Source organism: Opisthocomus hoazin, chromosome 21 (genome assembly GCF_030867145.1).
Source record: "Opisthocomus hoazin isolate bOpiHoa1 chromosome 21, bOpiHoa1.hap1, whole genome shotgun sequence".
NCBI classification, from domain to species: Eukaryota; Metazoa; Chordata; class Aves; order Opisthocomiformes; family Opisthocomidae; genus Opisthocomus; species Opisthocomus hoazin.
Genome location: NC_134434.1, coordinates 4,068,779 through 4,085,732, shown reverse-complemented (window position 1 = coordinate 4,085,732; position 16,954 = coordinate 4,068,779). Strand labels below are relative to the sequence as shown.

The 16,954-nt window shown below is 52.0% G+C and overlaps 1 protein-coding gene across 4 annotated transcripts in view; it reads right to left on the bottom strand.

Annotated features, from left to right (window-relative positions):
* MAP2K4 (mitogen-activated protein kinase kinase 4) overlaps nucleotides 1-13,210 on the bottom strand; it is a 96,284-nt gene extending 83,074 nt beyond the window's left edge. Inside the window, exon 1 of one of the 4 annotated variants that reach the window (XM_075440948.1) lies at nucleotides 13,127-13,210. In XM_075440948.1, coding sequence (XP_075297063.1) covers nucleotides 13,127-13,136 — 10 coding nt within the window. In that variant the 5' untranslated portion in view covers nucleotides 13,137-13,210. Of the gene's footprint in view, nucleotides 1-11,553; nucleotides 11,625-12,476; nucleotides 12,788-13,126 lie in introns of those variants that run through there. The other 3 variants (XM_075440946.1, XM_075440949.1, XM_075440947.1) reach the window with 3 other exon arrangements.
* Nucleotides 13,211-16,954: the final 3,744 nt, after the last annotated feature.

The following is a 16,954-nucleotide window of genomic DNA, read 5'->3' as shown; positions in this document are numbered from 1 at the left end:
ATGACTTCACAGGATCGCTTGCAGGTTCTGTTCACAATTACCATTTCTGCAATATCCAGAGAACCGGGAACAGCCTCTTCCTCCAGTACATCACAGTGGTAGCTTCTGGACTTTAACTATGGATAGAAACTTGGAAGAAGCTATTGCTGTGAGACTGCTGCGAATGCAGAGAATGCTGTAATTCATGCTGAACAGGGACTCTAGGCTTAGCCAACCCATGGACCTCTCTGGACGTAACACTGACGGAGCAGTCGGTTGTTCTCCGGCACGAGTCAATGTTCCTGCTGGGCAGCAAGGCAGCAACAGCTCCTGCCAGCTTGGAAGAAGACAACCCAACCTTCACCAGCGCAGCTGCCACAGAGCAACCAGTATCGGTTGGTCAACCCACACTTCTTGAACAAGATGCCCAAACGGATTGCAAGATTTTGACCCCAGTATTACTACATCTGCAATTCGGCGCATCACTCCACAGTGCAGACAATCAACTAGTAGAAGAACGTTGCCACAGAGTGTTCGCTGTGTTGGGTTTGGGTGTCAAAAACTGAGGACACACCAGCACAGGATTACTCTGAGGACATCAACGCTCAGCAGTCAGAGCTTCACTGCCAAAGAAGTCAGAGTATTAATCAGATTTGAGTGGGAAACCCAACACAAACCATCTCAGAAAGCTTCTATTTACTAAATGGAAATAGCACCGTGGACAAGCAGCTCCCGGACTCTGTCCCGGTGCTGCGAGAGCAGCACAGTGCCCTGGCACGAGGCAGGGTGCAGCTCAGATCTTTGGCAGCTCAGTGATGAAGCAGGTTCCCTCCTGCCAGTCCAGTTACGGGCTCCCGTTCAAGTCAGTCGTGACTAAGACCCATCTATATTAAAGCAAATGACCAGCCTCGGAAACATTTCGTGTCTTCACTGAAATAAACCCTGCATTCACACATTCTTCATTTACAGTTTATTTTTGCAGGGCAGGAAAAAAAGCAGCCATACTGACAAATCAGACTTGGAATTTCCACTTCAAGTCACAGAAGATCCCAAATCACATCCCTGATGGGGAAACCAGCCGAGTCCTCTGGCACAAGCATACAGGCAGACACACGTCGGTCACAGGCACCAGCTCCCACCACTCCTGTCTCAACCTTTGCCACTTCCACACTTGCTGAAGAGATCCTTCTCTGTTTGCTCAGCTGCAGTCCTTGTTGGCAGGATCAGCAGGGATCAGGCCACGGGAATAGGCCAGAGAGTAAATTCTTGTTCTCAGCCCTGAGGAAGTCTAACACTGATGCACAGTGGCGAAGCTTAACCTGTAGGAAGTGAATTTGGCCACGACTCAGGCATAATCAGCCAGGCAGACAAGCTCCAGGATGCTACTCCAACTCTTCTCAAAAATAATTAATTAGAAATATATTTTAAAATAGATATTGCATTTCCCAGAGAACACTGGCAAGCTTGTTCAGATATCCAACCCGTGCCTCCAGCGCAGCAGGAACTCAACTGCCAAGCTACTGCCGAAAGCAGCACACCTTCAAACTTTCACATCCAATCCTTTCTTCCAGTAGCAGTCCCAGCTCATTCACAACTCCTTCGCATAAACTTGCATACATACTTAGACCATACAGTCACACTTTCTAGTTACAACAGTTGGGCTACATCAGATCAGAAAGGCAAGAGCTAACCTCTACTTTTCCCCAAATCAGTAAGGAAATCAGCTTTAAAAGCAAACATCCAAACACCCCAGTTTCCACACGCTGACTGTTCCCTCTACCCCAAGGCAAAAAGTACCTTGAAGCAAGCACAAAACTCCGTGTTTATCCTCGGCTCTGGGCCGCCACTCCTGGCCAGCCCTACGTGAAGCATTTCTCATCATCCTCCCCCTTCCCACCCTCTGCCCATCCATGTTCCTGAGTGGGACAGGAGGAAAGAAGAGGACATCAAAGGTAGGGTGAGGTTTCCAGTGTTTGGCATGAGACCAGGCCCTGAACTGACACTGTTCAGGAGGAAAACTGGTCTTTACAGGAAAACTCGGACATGGTCCCATCACTCCCCAGAAGGGATTTCCAAATGCAATGCTTTTATCTTAGTCCATAACCCCTCCCAGGTCAAAGCAACACAGCCGTATGTTTTTGAAGGAAACCGTTTTATCTCTGTCCACAATCCTCTTCAAAGTACAAACACTTTGCTCTCTGGTCCAAAAGCAAAGCAACGGCTAACTCAGTTCAGAGAACCGCTTCCAGAGAATCAGGTCCAAAGCAAACCGCAAAACCTTTCTGGCCCACAGAAAAAAAATAAGCCTAGACAAAAAAAAATTATAAAAGGACCGACTCCCTTTTGGCTCAGCTCTGTGTGCTCCCAACAGCTGTCCTCCTTACGCCACACGGCATCTCCTGAAGCACCTCAGAAAGATCAGATCAATTATTCAAAACACAGACTAATTCCTGGCGCTTGGACTCTTTGTTCGCTCCAGGATCAGCGCAAGCTGTCTGCTTCCTGGAGGGGTTGCTCTGCCTCCAGTAAAGGGCAAACACAAAGGCTTCGATTTGCAGAAGAAGAAACCAATTTAGCAGCTAATAAATATGCAATTTGTGCAATATACATACTCTCCGTCTCCCTTGATGCTCATACAAAAGTTAATGGGCCATACCCTGCTAAAGACAAAGTTATTGCACGTGTTCCCGTGAGCAGCAGTTTAGCTCGTTTGCAAGCAGAACTGGGAGGGAGACGGGGAGTGGAGGCCTGGCAACACCACGTTGTATTTCCTCACAAACAGCAATAGCAGAGATCCCTCCACGGAGGGCTACAGCCTGAGGAGTCAAGGTCACACATTTTGGAAGATGCTCTGCAGCACCACGTGACAGTCCTGACGCAAATCCAGGCCAACGGGATCTCACCCGCCCTGCGCAGGGTCTGTGCAGGCATCCAACAGGCAGGGCAGAGATCTCCACAGGGACCTCTGCTCACCAACAGCCCAATCTCCTTCAAAAATTCACAGACCCCGCGCCCAGGAACGTAAATAAACCTACTCTGATGGGCAATACACTGCCATAATAATAGCACTGCCATTGCAACTGAAGGCAGCATCGTCAGGGTTAGATCCTGCTGTAGTACCACCGCAGCCGTGACACAGCTCTGCTCCGCTCCCTGACCCACCATGCTCCTGCCTGCCTCAGGGCTCTTACTCTTGGAGTTTTGAAGCAAAGTTGCCCTGGGACAGATTTGGATCAGAGGCAATGTGGCTTCAACCAAAGCTATAATTTATTTGTATTTCAAAAGTCGTACCTGCGCCTTCCAGCTAACCATGGGGAGGCACAAACACGCTGCAGCTGCACGAACTGCAGAACTTACCTCAAAGCAACAGGCACCTAAGTAGACCAAGAAATGCACATCAAGGGTATCTTTAATATCTAAAGCCTCCCCTCAAACAAAAGGAGTCCCAACAAGATTGCAGACGCCCACAACAGAGAGCTTCACCTAACTTCAAATAAAGCAGAGTGAAAAGTTTAAAACTGAAGTCAGGAACGCAGCCTGCCCAGAATGCTGTCTCCTGAACTCAGATGCTCAGGCCGACAAGAAGCTTCCATGCCACGGCCAAGGCACGCTCAAACACTGAAAGAGAGCAAGTTTTCAATTCTCCCCTTCCCTCCTTATTGACGTTTCCAAACGTATCTGGCTGCCAAAGTTCATCAGTCTTCTCTTACATCCTTTGGTTTAAAATGTATCCCTCCTGTCCTCTGGGTGCGCTGAGTTCACCATGTTAAATCACACAAATTAGTTCAAGTCTGCCCCACTGCAAATCTCCCTGCAGCCTACCCTTTCCTTCAACTTCAAGAAGCATCTCGGAAAAAAGACCAATCCAGTCAGGCACAGTTCTAAGAGGTAAAAACACCGGGACTAAAGGCAGGCAGGAAGCTAATTAGCTCCAACACGGTGCTCTTCCAACTCGTACACCATCGTACACCAGAGCGCCGATTTCGTACGCTTGCTGCTTGCCAGCGCAATGCAGCTGTGGAAATTTGCTTGATCCCTGACAAGCAAAAACACACACACACACAAAAAAAAAACAAACAGAAAAATACCAGTCAGATGAACTAATCAAGCCCACCGTCCACACGAACGAGGCACCCAGGAAAGACAGAGCTGGGGAGGCTGCACAAATGCTTTTGGCAGCGAGGCAGCCTGGCAGCAGAGCAGCTCCTGGGTGAGCCAGGAGCATCAGGCTGTCCCACGCACACCTCTGCCCTGCCAGCAACGCCAGCTATGAGGGCTGTCTGGGTGAGACGCTGACACGGTGTCACCACCCGCCGGGAGCCTGCGAGGGAACCTGCTTCCAGACGCAACTGACTTCAGCTGAGATCAGTTCAGTGGGCACAGGATTTCGGATAAGCGTACGCCCAGCGCTCGGTACAGGCACGGTTTGACAAGTGATGGAGCCTGCCTCTGGAAGGTGGGCTTCCTCCCTCCTGCCACCCCCGGCAGCATCGCCCTGCCCCGCGCTGGCACTGCAGCTCGGGGAGCTCTGCCCGCTGAGGAGAAGGCCAGCTCCTGAGCCGGGCTGGTCACAGGGCAAAGGGACCCACACGGCCTCAACAAGGGAGACACCAACAAGGTGAGCAGACAGAGGGGCTGTGTATGCTAAAGGCGTACATATATATGCTAAAGGTGTACATATATATGCTAAAGGTGTACATATATATGCTAAAGGCGTACATATATATGCTAAAGGTACACCCGTACCAGCACTCGCAGTCAATACAAAGCTCCTAAGACAGAAATACCCCTTCGAGAAGCTGCCACACACGGTGCCACCTGCAGTGGCAGTTTTCCAAGCATTTCACACACAGTTTATACAAGCCCACCTTGCAAGACATTTGTAACAGAGATAATTTGTCCAGTAATTCAGCAGTGGTACATGAAGGCAGGGCAGGGATAGAAAACAGGGTGCAGCCACAGCAAAAATTACTCTGTCTTGTTCAGCCAGCCAGGAGAACCCCAAGTAAACACCAAAGAGGACTTTGAGGCTGCATAAATCCTTCCTGCAACCCCGTCCCAGGAGAAGGAGATGAAATGCACCCTCCCTACTATTTCGTGCTTCATGGACAATGACTTTACCCCTAGACACCTTCAGAATAACTTCGTGCATGTCCTTTCTCATTGTTTTTGATAATGATTTCGATATTTTAACAGTCACCCTAAACATCCAAGGCAGCTGCCTGCTTAGAGGGGCGAGCCTCACAGCTTTTGTTTCAGGTACCTTCCGAACAGAAGTGCCACCCTCCCCAAAGAGTGGCACGTGCATACGGAGGGATAACTAACATGGACTAGCTATTGCACTGTCAAAGCCTAGCAGAGACACAGTATTCAAGTTATCTATGAGTGGAACTGAAGAAACACAGGTGAAGCATCTCTCACTAGGGATTTACCATGAGTTAACTAATTCGCATTAATTAATCCAGCTACAGCAACACATCTTGTTAAAAGGAAGAAATTTCACAGTGCTCAACAGGCCTTACACTATCGTTTACCCACCACTCACAGATTTCTTCTTCAATCAAACCAGCCTGCAACATAAAAAGAAACTGAGGATCCAGAAGGGAAAAAAATGCCCTTTGCAGGGAACGCCAGCAGACTTGAATAAAAAGGTGCAGGATTCGCACAACTGAAGACATTGGCCAAGCGAGCAGCACAGTGACTGCACAGGGAGATCGCTGGAGGAGGGCTCCTCTGCCAGCAACAAATAACCAGAAACCAACCACACTGATATAAAAAAAAAAATCAGCTTAAAAACTAAATAATACTGGACCAATTGACTTAAAGGCACTAATTCTCCTGAACTGGTGTCTTTACAGGGACTGGGTTTCCCATTGTAGAAGATCTGTTAGAGCTCAACCATAAATGGCGAAGACCAACACAGGAACCCCCAAAACATTTGTTCATCCCTCCAAAGCAGGAGGCCAGGCTGCACCATAACAACAATCCATCCTGACCAAAATATCCACGGAAGAGCCCACACCCCAAGGTGACAACACCTGGACCACGACGAACAGGTTCAACTGCCAAAATCCGCCAGGTTTTCATCACGCTGGCGCTGCAGGGCAGCAACTCCCACCTCCCTGAGCGGGAGGCTCTCGTCTCAGCACACAGCAGAAGGGCAACAAAAACACAGACATCTAAGGAGGTATTTATACCTTTGGTGAATACAATGCAGCCCATTTTAAATAAGGTACATGAGGTGTGGGGACGTAACCAGCGCCTTTGGAAAGCTGGTCCAAATCAGTGCACTCCAGCCTTTGAGAGGATGCCAGAAGCATCACATACGTTGAGAGACTTTTGTACCTTCTTTATAAACATCACTTCAGTGAAACTCAGATGGACATCCGCTCCCAGCTCCTGCCCTGCAGGGCACAGCACTACACAAACACCCCGCACAGCTTCTTTCTCTCGTGCAGTTTTTCATTCCAGCCTCTGCAGGCTACAGCAGCTATTCCTCCCATTGGGAAGAAGACCTCCATTTTTCTTTCAACTCACATAAAATCTTTTCAAACCTAAATCCAACAGAAGACATCTGACTTCAAAGGCAGCAATCACGTCCCAGCTGTATGATGCTAACAAGGTGTTTATATTTGTTTGATACACGCAGAGCTTAATGTGGTTACAGAAGACTCCTGTAAGTAATGCTTCACTGCATAAACACCGGGACTATGAAGAAAGTTAATCTGAGGGACTTCTCCACAAAATCAAGTTTGGAAAGTGAGTGTTTTTCCTTGGGTTTTCTTGCTTCCTCACAAAACTTATCTTTCTCTTGCTGGATGGTCCTCATTTTGACAGGTAATAGTGTGATTTCCATTTCTGTCGGATCCATCAAATCAGCATAAAATAACTGAAAAAGCCTCCCAGCATCTGATGAGTCTAACTGGCATTTCTGGACTGCCCCTTTACCAGGAAAAGAGTCATATTAAGAATGTCAGTTGATTGCAAGTAAACCAAAATGGAAAGCTGAAATGGAAAAACATATACTTACACATAAATACAGTCCTACACATGCAGGTGTACACTAAGACTCAACACAAAGCAGATCTGGTCAGCCGTGTCCTGGCAGAGATAGTGTACAGGAATAAACTGGTAGGCACAAATGAACTGAAATACATCGGTTTGCTCACCGCCCAACTATCTTTACCTTCCAGAATACACTCAAACGCGTCCAAGTAGACATACACCCATCAATCTGACAAATCTGCCAGTGTCAGCTTGCCCCAGCAGCATATGTTAACACACACCGGTTTTGTAATTCCACTGTGGGCAAGAGTAAGTGCAGTCACCTTCCGATTTTGTTCAATCAGCTCCCACCTGCTAAAGATACAGCTCACTTTGCCTACATTAGAATAAGAAGAGGAAATTAATACACAGTGAAAGATAATGTGTATTTTACAATCTACTGAGGACAAGGATTAATTCTCCCTTCCAGTCCCCTCTCTTTTCTGTCTTCCTTGTTTTCTCATCTACATCATATGTTTCCATTTACCTGGCCATTCACACCTTGCTTCATACCTCACCTGCTGCTTGCTTGCTGTTCCCTTTGCTTCACAACCCCTCTACCTCCCCACCCTCTACCTCCTCACCGTCTCTTGTTCCCCAGATTCCCCTCTTTCAGGTTCCCTAAGCAAATTGCTGCATTTGCCAGGGCTCCTCTTACTTCGCCCATCCATTACGGCCTTCTGCTCACAGAGGTAAGTCCAGAGGTAAGGCCACCCACCAGCCTTTTGACAGTGCCTACACTGTACCCCAGCAGATCCAACATCTCAACATCCAGGCATCAACACCTCGTTCCTCTCCTCCTGCCGGGCCTGGGTCCAGGAGCACCTTCAGCACTGGGGAGAAGAGCTGCTCCGGTCACTCCTTGTACTCACAAAGACAGCAACAGCAAGAGGAGAAGGATACAGGAGTCATGGCATCTCTTATCAAATTCCCTTATCAAGGATCGTACGGTCACAGTGATGATCACAAATGTTTTCAAGTAATACTCTGCTTTTGATTGTGCTGTCTGAAATAATAATGATTACCCCAAAGACACAGCGTAGGTTACATGCTGACACCAAATTCATCTGACCATGCTGACTGACGAAGTCCATCGCGGTGCTCACCAATTCTGTCATCTGCCAAACACGAACAATTCTCGACCTCTCAAAAACCTTCCCAGCTGTTTTCTGCCAGGCAGAGAAAGGCACAGAGCGGAGCTTCCTTCCGTGTAGGCAGAAACCCATCTCCCAACTCCGACACGTCACCGATGCGCTGAACGGCATCCGAGGGCGAGAGCGGCACTCCAGGTCATCTCTTGATACGCTCAGACACGTATCACTTGGCAACCTGCCAGCCCAGGTTCCTTGCTCATATCCACAGAGGACTCTCTAATCAGATAGTGACCTTCTCTGATTTTTGTCAAAACCAGAAAGGTTATGGCTGGAGCTGGGTAGAGAGGGCAAAGGCCTCAGTGGGGGAGCAGACAGGATCGTGCACCAAGAATCCCAAATTCCAGCTGAACAGGTTGCGAATTCCCACCCAACACATCTGAACCATCCTGTACACACTGAAAAGTCATACACAGTACATATGCTTTGCTTTTGAAAGACAGCAGAACATACCAAGCAGCAAGTACTTCGAGAAGTCCCAGCTGTCTCCAGCCTTCCTGAATGCTGAATCCACAACAGCCAGTTCTAAGCGGTTCCAGCTCTTGCTTGCACTAGAGGCAGGACGAGTGACTCCACAAGTTGCAATTAGAATCAAAATTCTTCCTATGCTTTGGGATTAATTACATTTCTAGGGTTCATGCCACCATTCTTCAAATGATAACTTTCTACACAATGTCAGCAGTACAGACTATTCCTAATTTTGGCAATGAGAGAAATGCAAAATTGCTCCAATTACAGTTTGGGTGTTGTTTTTTCTTAAATCACTGTCAAAGTGGGATATCCTGCTCCCCACAGAATCTACGTTTTCTCCACAACAGATCGAGGACACTAAACACGCAGGACTGCTCCTGGACTTTTAACATTACACGTATCTAAGAAGGCCACCAGCATCCAGACTGACTTCAGTTTGCACACAAGAAATGAAAATCTCAGAAATTAAGAAATAGTATCGATTTTCAATACTCAGAATTCCAGCTCTCCTGTGTCTGAGCTGTCAACTGTGCCTTGAACATGGCACCATCAACCGCACCGGCCAGGGGGACCCTTTGGGAAGAAATGAAGCTCCCAGGTTCATGGGCATGAACAGCTGGGGCAGTTAGCCAGGGGAAGACAGGAGCATGAAGCTGGGCCATGCAGGACACAAAGGGTGAGAAGACCTGAAGCAACCCCCTGCTTAACCACAGGCTTGAGGGCCATGGCTGCACAGTAAGCTCAGCGTGAGGACAGCCAGGTGTCCCTTCTTCTCAGTACTGTCACCTGCAGGGGCTTTAGCCGGTGCACATCAAAAACACTGCAGAGTATCAAATTAAAAACAGAACAGGGTGGCCTGTAGAGACCTTCTGGATCTGCTGCCCTAGTTCTGGACATCAGCATGATGGGCCTCAATTTCCACGAAGACTTCTCCTCCGTACCACCACACCCTGCCTCCTCCCTGCCCTCAGCCCCTGCTGAACTCCCCGACAGCAGACACCCCTTATCAAACCTCCAAAACCGAAACAGAAACCTCTGTGAGAGGCTCTCACCTCGGGCCAGCTTGCCGAAGCACGCGTCCTCTGCGCACAGTCTCCAAAAAGGGACGGATCCCTGGTTCGGAGGAGCACTGCCACAGCCCCCGGCACGGGCCGAAGCCGCGAGAACCATCCCACCACCTCCCTCACAGCAGCAGTTGCACAAGCTGGGTCAGAGTTTCTGGCTGAAAATTAACCGAGCGAAACTTTTTTTTTTTTAACTATAATTACTTGTTTCCAGCTTAATGACTTCCCTGCTCCACCTCGCCATACCGTTTAAGCCAATTAAATCAACACTGACGCAGTTCTACCCACTCTTCTCCCCACCCAGCAATGCATTCTTGCACCTCCCTTGCGCCAGCGCTCGCCCGACCCCACCACAAGCAAACGCCGGGCATCCAAACCACAGCGGACTCACCACTTCTTGGTGGGTCTGCTTTGCGACAGCTCAGCTTGCCTTGGCGTCAGCAGGGAGCCAGCACCAGCGGGACACATGCTGGGGGCAAGGCCGCGGTACACCTCCGAGGGCAGATGGACCTGCCCGGGCAGGCTGCAGACCACCCCTTCCCATCCCACCCACAGAGCCCCCTCGGCTTTGCGCAGGCAGTCACACGGCCACAGAGGGATCCCGCGGAGGGCTGTCCTCCTGGGATGGAGTTCCTTGCTGGCCACAGCAACCTGCTCCTCCAAAGCCCACCCAGAATCCTACACTCGGCTTCTCCCAGGGCACCTAAACACTCATTTGCTACCTTATAAAATAAAAAAACCCACACTCTAACACCAGCTTTCAGCACAAGCACTTGCATATCGTCAAACTGTCCCTGTCCTCCTGAATTTGTATTCAAATAGCCGCTTTAAACCAACTGAACAGAAACAACAGTCCTTCCTCCACCCAGAGAAAGCATGCAGATGCTACACCACCACAAGCTTACAGGGCAGCACAGGTTCTGGAGCCAGGGTGCAAACCCAGCTCTCAGCCCTGAAGATACATGGGATTCAGGAGTACAACTGGTAAATACAAAAAACAGAGGCCAGGTGGAAGTACAAGGGGCACCACGGAGAGTTACAACTGCACTGCAACGAGGCTATTTCTTGTTTTACCGCCACTGCTTTGGCATATCACAGCCAAGTTCTTAATGCAAGCACTTAATTTACAAGGTTTGGGATTCTGGTTTGTGAAAGTTGTTGTAAACATGGATAACACCACCTTCCCAGGGCCCAGCAGGTACCCACTCCTTCACCCAGCACGTGCGAGAGCTTCACATGGGGGAAGCTACAAGCAGCAAAACCTCACCTTTTCATTGCAAGTACCAAACTCCTTCGTTCACAGCATCAGCTCTCTGCCCACACAGGCCCCCACCAGCCTCAGTGCAGTCTGGCCTTGCAGGACAGAACACAGACTATAGCAAACCGCGACAAATATTATCTGCTGAGAGTGCCTGCACCTCTCACAGAGGGAGACACCTTCTCTTCTTCTAGCAAAAAATCACAGAATCACAGAATGGTGGGGGTTGGAAGGGCCCTCTGTGGGTCACCCAGTCCAACCCCCTGCCCAAGCAGGGTCACCCAGAGCAGGCTGCACAGCACCGCGTCCAGGCAGGTCTTGAGTATCTCCAGAGAAGGAGACTCCACAGCCTCCCTGGGCAGCCTGTGCCAGGGCTCCACCAAAAAAATAAAGCAAGAGCTCCCAAAACAAGGCAAACAGCTTCTTCAGTACCACCATTCCTGTACTAAATTAAAAAACACACCGGCACTGCGTCACCTTAGCCTAATGAAGACTAAAATGTTGCTCAAGCAGAGTATTTTTCAGCACTCTAAAAGAGAAACTCCAAAGGTGTTTGCTGTGGCTTTTCTGAAAAACAAATACCCACCGTCTTTGCAAGAGTGCTCAACCATCAACAAGGGCCGGCGGGAGCCCTGGCAACGTGACCCTACGATAACACTGTAAATTTCCACCAGAATAAACCAAAACTGCAGCAGAAGCTGACGGTCGAACTGTTTTTACTTCAGCGTCTGCCTCGACAACAACAGGCGGCCGGGCACGGGGGCCAGCCCCAGGCCGGGCACCGGGGCCGGCCCGCGCAGACCGAGGCCTTCGAAGCAGCAGCCCGGAGCCTGCGGGTTCCCCCGGCCCGGGGCCGCGTCCCGGGGCACCCGGCCGGGGCCCTTCGCTCCGCTGGGCCGCCCCAAAGCCGCCCCCGGGACGCTGCTGCCCGCGGCCCGCGCGGGTCACCCCGGAGAGGCCGCCAAACCACCGCCGGCTGGAGGAAGCCGGAGCCGCGTCCAGCCGGCCTTTGTCCGGCCCCGCGGCTCCCTCCCGCCGCCCGGACCGGCCGAGGGCAGGGCTCCGGCGCAGGCTCCGCTCCCTTCGGCGGCCCCGGGCGCGGCGCCGGGCAGGGCCGCGCTTCCTCCCGGGGAGCCCGCCGGGCGCGGCCGGGCGCGGGGGGAGGCGGCAGCCGCAGGGAGCGGCGGGGCAGGCCCGGAGCGGGGCCTGCCGAGGCCGGGGCCGGGCTGAGCCCGCCCCGCCGGCACCACAGCCACCCGGGCACGGCCGCGCCCCGGCGGGGTCCCGAGAGCCGCGGCCCAGCGCGGGTGGGCACGGGGCGGGCCGGCGCCGCCAGCCACCCCCCCTCACCCCCCCCGCCCGGGGGTTCGCGCTCAACCCGGGCAGGGCGAGACCCGCGGCGGGCACCGCGCTCCCGGGGCCCGGCCCGGCCCGCCGAGGCCTAGAGCGGGACGCGCCGCCCGGCCCGGAAGCGTCGGTCGGGCCGCGGCCTAGCGCGGGGCTGCTTACCCTGCATGCTGCTGGCGGCGGCGTGCGCCGGCGGCCCGCCCGGGCCCGGCCCGCTCCCGCCGCCGGCGCCGGAGCCGCTGCTGGGGCTCGGAGTCGCCATTGTGTGCGCGGAGAGGGAGCAGCGCGGCGGCTGCAATGCAGCAGGGACCCTCCCAGGCAGGACACCTAGAGCCCCGCCGCCGTATAGCAGCCGCCCCGTCCGCCCCCGGGCTGGGGCCGCCGCTTAACCCCTCCCAGGCGGGGAGCCCGCAGCCCCGACGCCCTGCGGCAGCCGCTGCGGCGGGGCCGGGAGCCGCTGCCGAGTCCCGCGGGGATGGGGATGGGACGGGGGGGGACACACGGACGTCCCCGGCCGGGCTCCCCGCCGGACCCCTGCCCACCCCGCCGCGCTCCCTGCCCCGGGAGCCACCCGTCCCCGGCTTCTCCGTGCCCGGGCCGGTGCCGGCAGCCCCGCTCCGCTCCTCCTCGGGCAGGAGGGGCATCGCCCTCCGCCCCTCCGGGCCGCGGCTTCCCCCGGGAGCCCCGCGTCGGGCAGGGCCCGTCCCACGGGTCTCGCCCCGGCAGGCCGCTCTGCCCTGCGGCCCGTCTCCGTGCCCGGGGGGGCCCCGAGGGCCGTCCGTCCGCCCAAGCAGTTTCATCGGGTTTCTCACCTTCACCCATGACTTCCCCTCCCGCACAGGCGGCTATCTGCAGACTTCGCGTGTCTCCCCCGAGACCTCTCCCCCGGCCACCACAGGGCAGAACCTTCTCCTGTGTTTTCCGTGATACCCGGAGCATCGTCCCCTTTCTGCCACCATCAGTCACCGTTACGTCCTCTTTCCTCCCTTAGCCACCACTGTTCATTCCAGCACAGAGTTTCTGATCCTGCCTCTAACCACCGCCAGCTTACAGCCTTAGGCGTCGGGACAGCACATGCCAGGAATTAGAGCAGCGAAATGGGTCCCCCAGAGACCTGAGCTCTCTCTCCAGCCTGCTGCATGACTTGGGCAAGTCCCTTCACCTGCCAGAGTCCTTGTTTCCTCATCTGTGGAACAAATGATATTGACCTGCTTTATGAATTGAGATCCGCTGGTGAAAGAGCTGGACACCCCAGTGCTAGACAGCAGCATGCGGACTCTCCCGCTGCTCCTCCGTTGCCCAGGCTTCTCCGTGCTTCTCACGGAGCTGGTGATAGAGCAAACACCTCAAGTCCAGAACATGCACTGGATGTGCCTCCAGAAGATGCCAACCAATACCTTTTGTGCAAGTGCAAATGCAATGTGAGAAACGGGTTGGGGCAGGAGCTGGCTCCCCTTCTGGTCTTCATTTTTTCTTCTTTCTCCCCCAGCTCAGCTCATATTTATTTATCTCCTCTTGGGTTAAGGCCAAGATTTTCCTTTCCTTTTGTGCTTTGATCTTTGAAAAGCATCTTCTCCCATCCTAGAGTCTGCTGGTTTCCCTGCCCAGCTGCACCTGGGGTCAAGGAGATGGGCTGAGACCCAAGAATTAGTCCCTGGGGCACAGAAGGAGCCCAATCTTCTGTCCAAACCCTGCTCTCCAGTGAATGTATCATGCTCTGCAGAGTTCACCTTTGTCAGGAGGTGGGATAAGGGTACAGAGCTGGTCCTGACCATCTTCCTCTTTCTGCTCTGTCCTCCCAGCTCCTGCTAGTCCAGCAAAGTCATCTTCCTCCCTGTCAGGGACGCAGCTTTACTTTGCCTTGTGGAACAACATCACCTCCTCACGCACTTGGGCCAAAATCCCAGTAACCTATTTGCTGGATTTGAACTTAGGCTTCTACCCTGCACTGTTCCACTCCGGCCTCTACTCTCTGTGGGGACATTGCTGGCTCTGTCTGTCCCCTCCACCTCTTTGGTTGGAGAGGAGCAGGAAGCACTCGCACCCAGAGCTTCCCACAAGAACAGCCCTTCCTGAATGTGGTTTGTGTGGGCACTGTGGGTGGTAACCATCAGCGTCAGTGCCTGGTAGAGCCTGTAACAAAGACCACAGGCCCCACGGCACGCAGCAGCACAAGCACACGTGTCCAGGTGAAGATGTGCCCTTATCCTCTCCTCGCTTATTCCCGTATGGGACACCTCACTGCCTAGCACAAAGTGGGATCCCAACCCTGTATCTTCACCTGCCTAAAGCCAGAGAGCACCAAGGATGGCTGCTCTGGAAGGAAGGAGTCATGGGAGTGGAGCATAACACAGTGGACAGGCAGCAGCCTCAGCAGCAAGAGCCCAGACCTGAGCAAGGTGAGCAGGGCAGGTCCCATGGCAGTAACCAGGTTCAGCCCAGACTCCAGACAAGACTACTGCAATGAGGCAGGTCTGAGGTTAAGTCAAGCCTCCAGGTCAGGGTCTGTCTCATGGTCCCAGGACATGTCCAGGCACAGCACAACAGAGCTGTAAACATAGCTTAGGTGGGAACCCAAGTATGAGCTTTGGCTAAAAACAGCTCCAAAGGGAAAGAGTGAAGAGTGGTTTCTCCACACATCCCCCCCCCCAGCTTCTTCCAGCTTATTTTTTAAGTGCTCCAAAGCCACCTGATACTTGTTAAACTGCTTGCGTTTACCAGCACACTGGCCTTACATGCAGAGAGTTAAATTCCTGGGGAGGGGTTACAGTCCAGGTCCTGACACGAAAGACAGCCCCCCCCCCCCCCAGTTTTACAACTTTCCTTTCTCTTCCCTCTCTTGCTTAAGCCTTCTCTTCTGCCTTAACCAAGAGTGCAGATCCAAAGCTGGCATCTTGCAGGCTGTCATGCAGCAACCTAGTCCCTGCTGGCAAACGCTGGCAGAAGTTGGCAGCTGGCTTCCACCTCTGCTTTGTGCCACCTACATGTGGTTTGCTTCCAGTCAGGTAAAATCATACTATTTATTCTTCTCCCCCTACTAATCTGGGAGGATCAACAATACCTGTCCTGGAAGATGTTTATGAAACCTGTTCTTAAAGACCTCCAGTGATAGAGCCTGCACCATCCAACAGCAATCTGTTCTGGCACAATTCTATCTTGACATTATCTGAAAGCCTAACTTAAGCTTTTTTGTCTGAGCTGTAATCCTTTATATCCTGTCCTATTTGTTATGGCCATGGTCTTCTCTGACATGACCTCTTAGGCCCTTGATGACCATAATGTTTCCCTTCCCCTCCTCGCTCCAGCCTTCTCTTCTACAGACTACATCAACTCAATTCTTTCAGCCTTTTTTCATGTTTTCTGTGCCCCACAGCATCCTCACTGTCCTCCTGTGACTTTTTTTCTGTTGATCTCCACTTTTTGAAGTACTGCGTCCCTACTTGGAAATATTACTCCAGCTTGTCTTGGAGGCTACTCTCCTGGCTCATATGCTCCAGGGTGGTGTTCACCTTTTCCATTGCTGATATTCAGTTTGCGTTCCATTATACCTTAGACTCTTTTTTGAAAAAAAAATGCATCTACGTAGTTGTTCCCTCACTTGTATTTGTGTTGCTCACTGTTCGTAAAGGTCATGTTCAAAGCTGTACCTGTTGAATTTTGCCATATACAACTCAGGCCATTTCTCCCATTTGTCAGTCTAGTGCTGAATTCTGTTGTCTCTGCTGTCCTTTACAGCCTGGAGTAATTTGCAAGTTTAATAAGGCACTCACGGGTGCTAATCATCCAGGCTGTTAACTGAAGTAATTAAAAAGATCTGGCGTCAGAATGGACCCCTGCAAAAATCCCTTCAATACATCCTTCCATTTTGACAACCACTGATAATTAGCACTTGAGGTACAATTATCTCACCAGTTTTGCACTCACCATGTGGTCATATCTTCTTGAAAGATGGTCAGCAGAGCCAGTGTTCAAAGCCTTCCTAAGGTCAACATATATGACATCTGCTGCTTTTCACTTTATGCCTAAAAACTGTGCCGTACCAGGACATCAGACTGGTTTGTCAGCATTTGTTCCTGATGAGTTCACGGTGGCTGTTGCCCATCCCTTTGCTGTACTCTAGGTGCATGCAAGTGTCTTGTTTAACGAGTTGTTCCAGAACTTTTCTGGAAATTGAGAGGACTTTAAACTGAGATTAAAGAAAGCAGCTGACAAAGCATAAACAAGATCAATTTGAGTGAGGTCTATAAAACTAATGAGGTAGGAAGAAGGTTGTTAATATAGGATTATCATAAGCACAAGAAGGAGGTGATTCTGTTGAACGCTGCAGACAGGTATCCCCTGAAGTTAGTAGATAAGTCACTATGGGGCTCCTCCCGTTCTCAGTCAGGTGGGCTCCATCCTTCCCAGCTCACTGCACCTGACCCACTGGCTAAGGCAACTACAACCAAAGCCCTTTTGGTGACATCAGCTGTGTAGCCATGTATTTATCTCCAGATGTCCCTGTTTGAATTGCAGTCAGGCGCCTGGGGCCAGGAACACACCAAAGCCCCCGAACCCTTCATCTATGGTCACTCATGGCAGCGTCATCGGTGTCCACAAGGATGAGTGCTAGCATGGAGTGCGTCACTGGGATGAGTGAC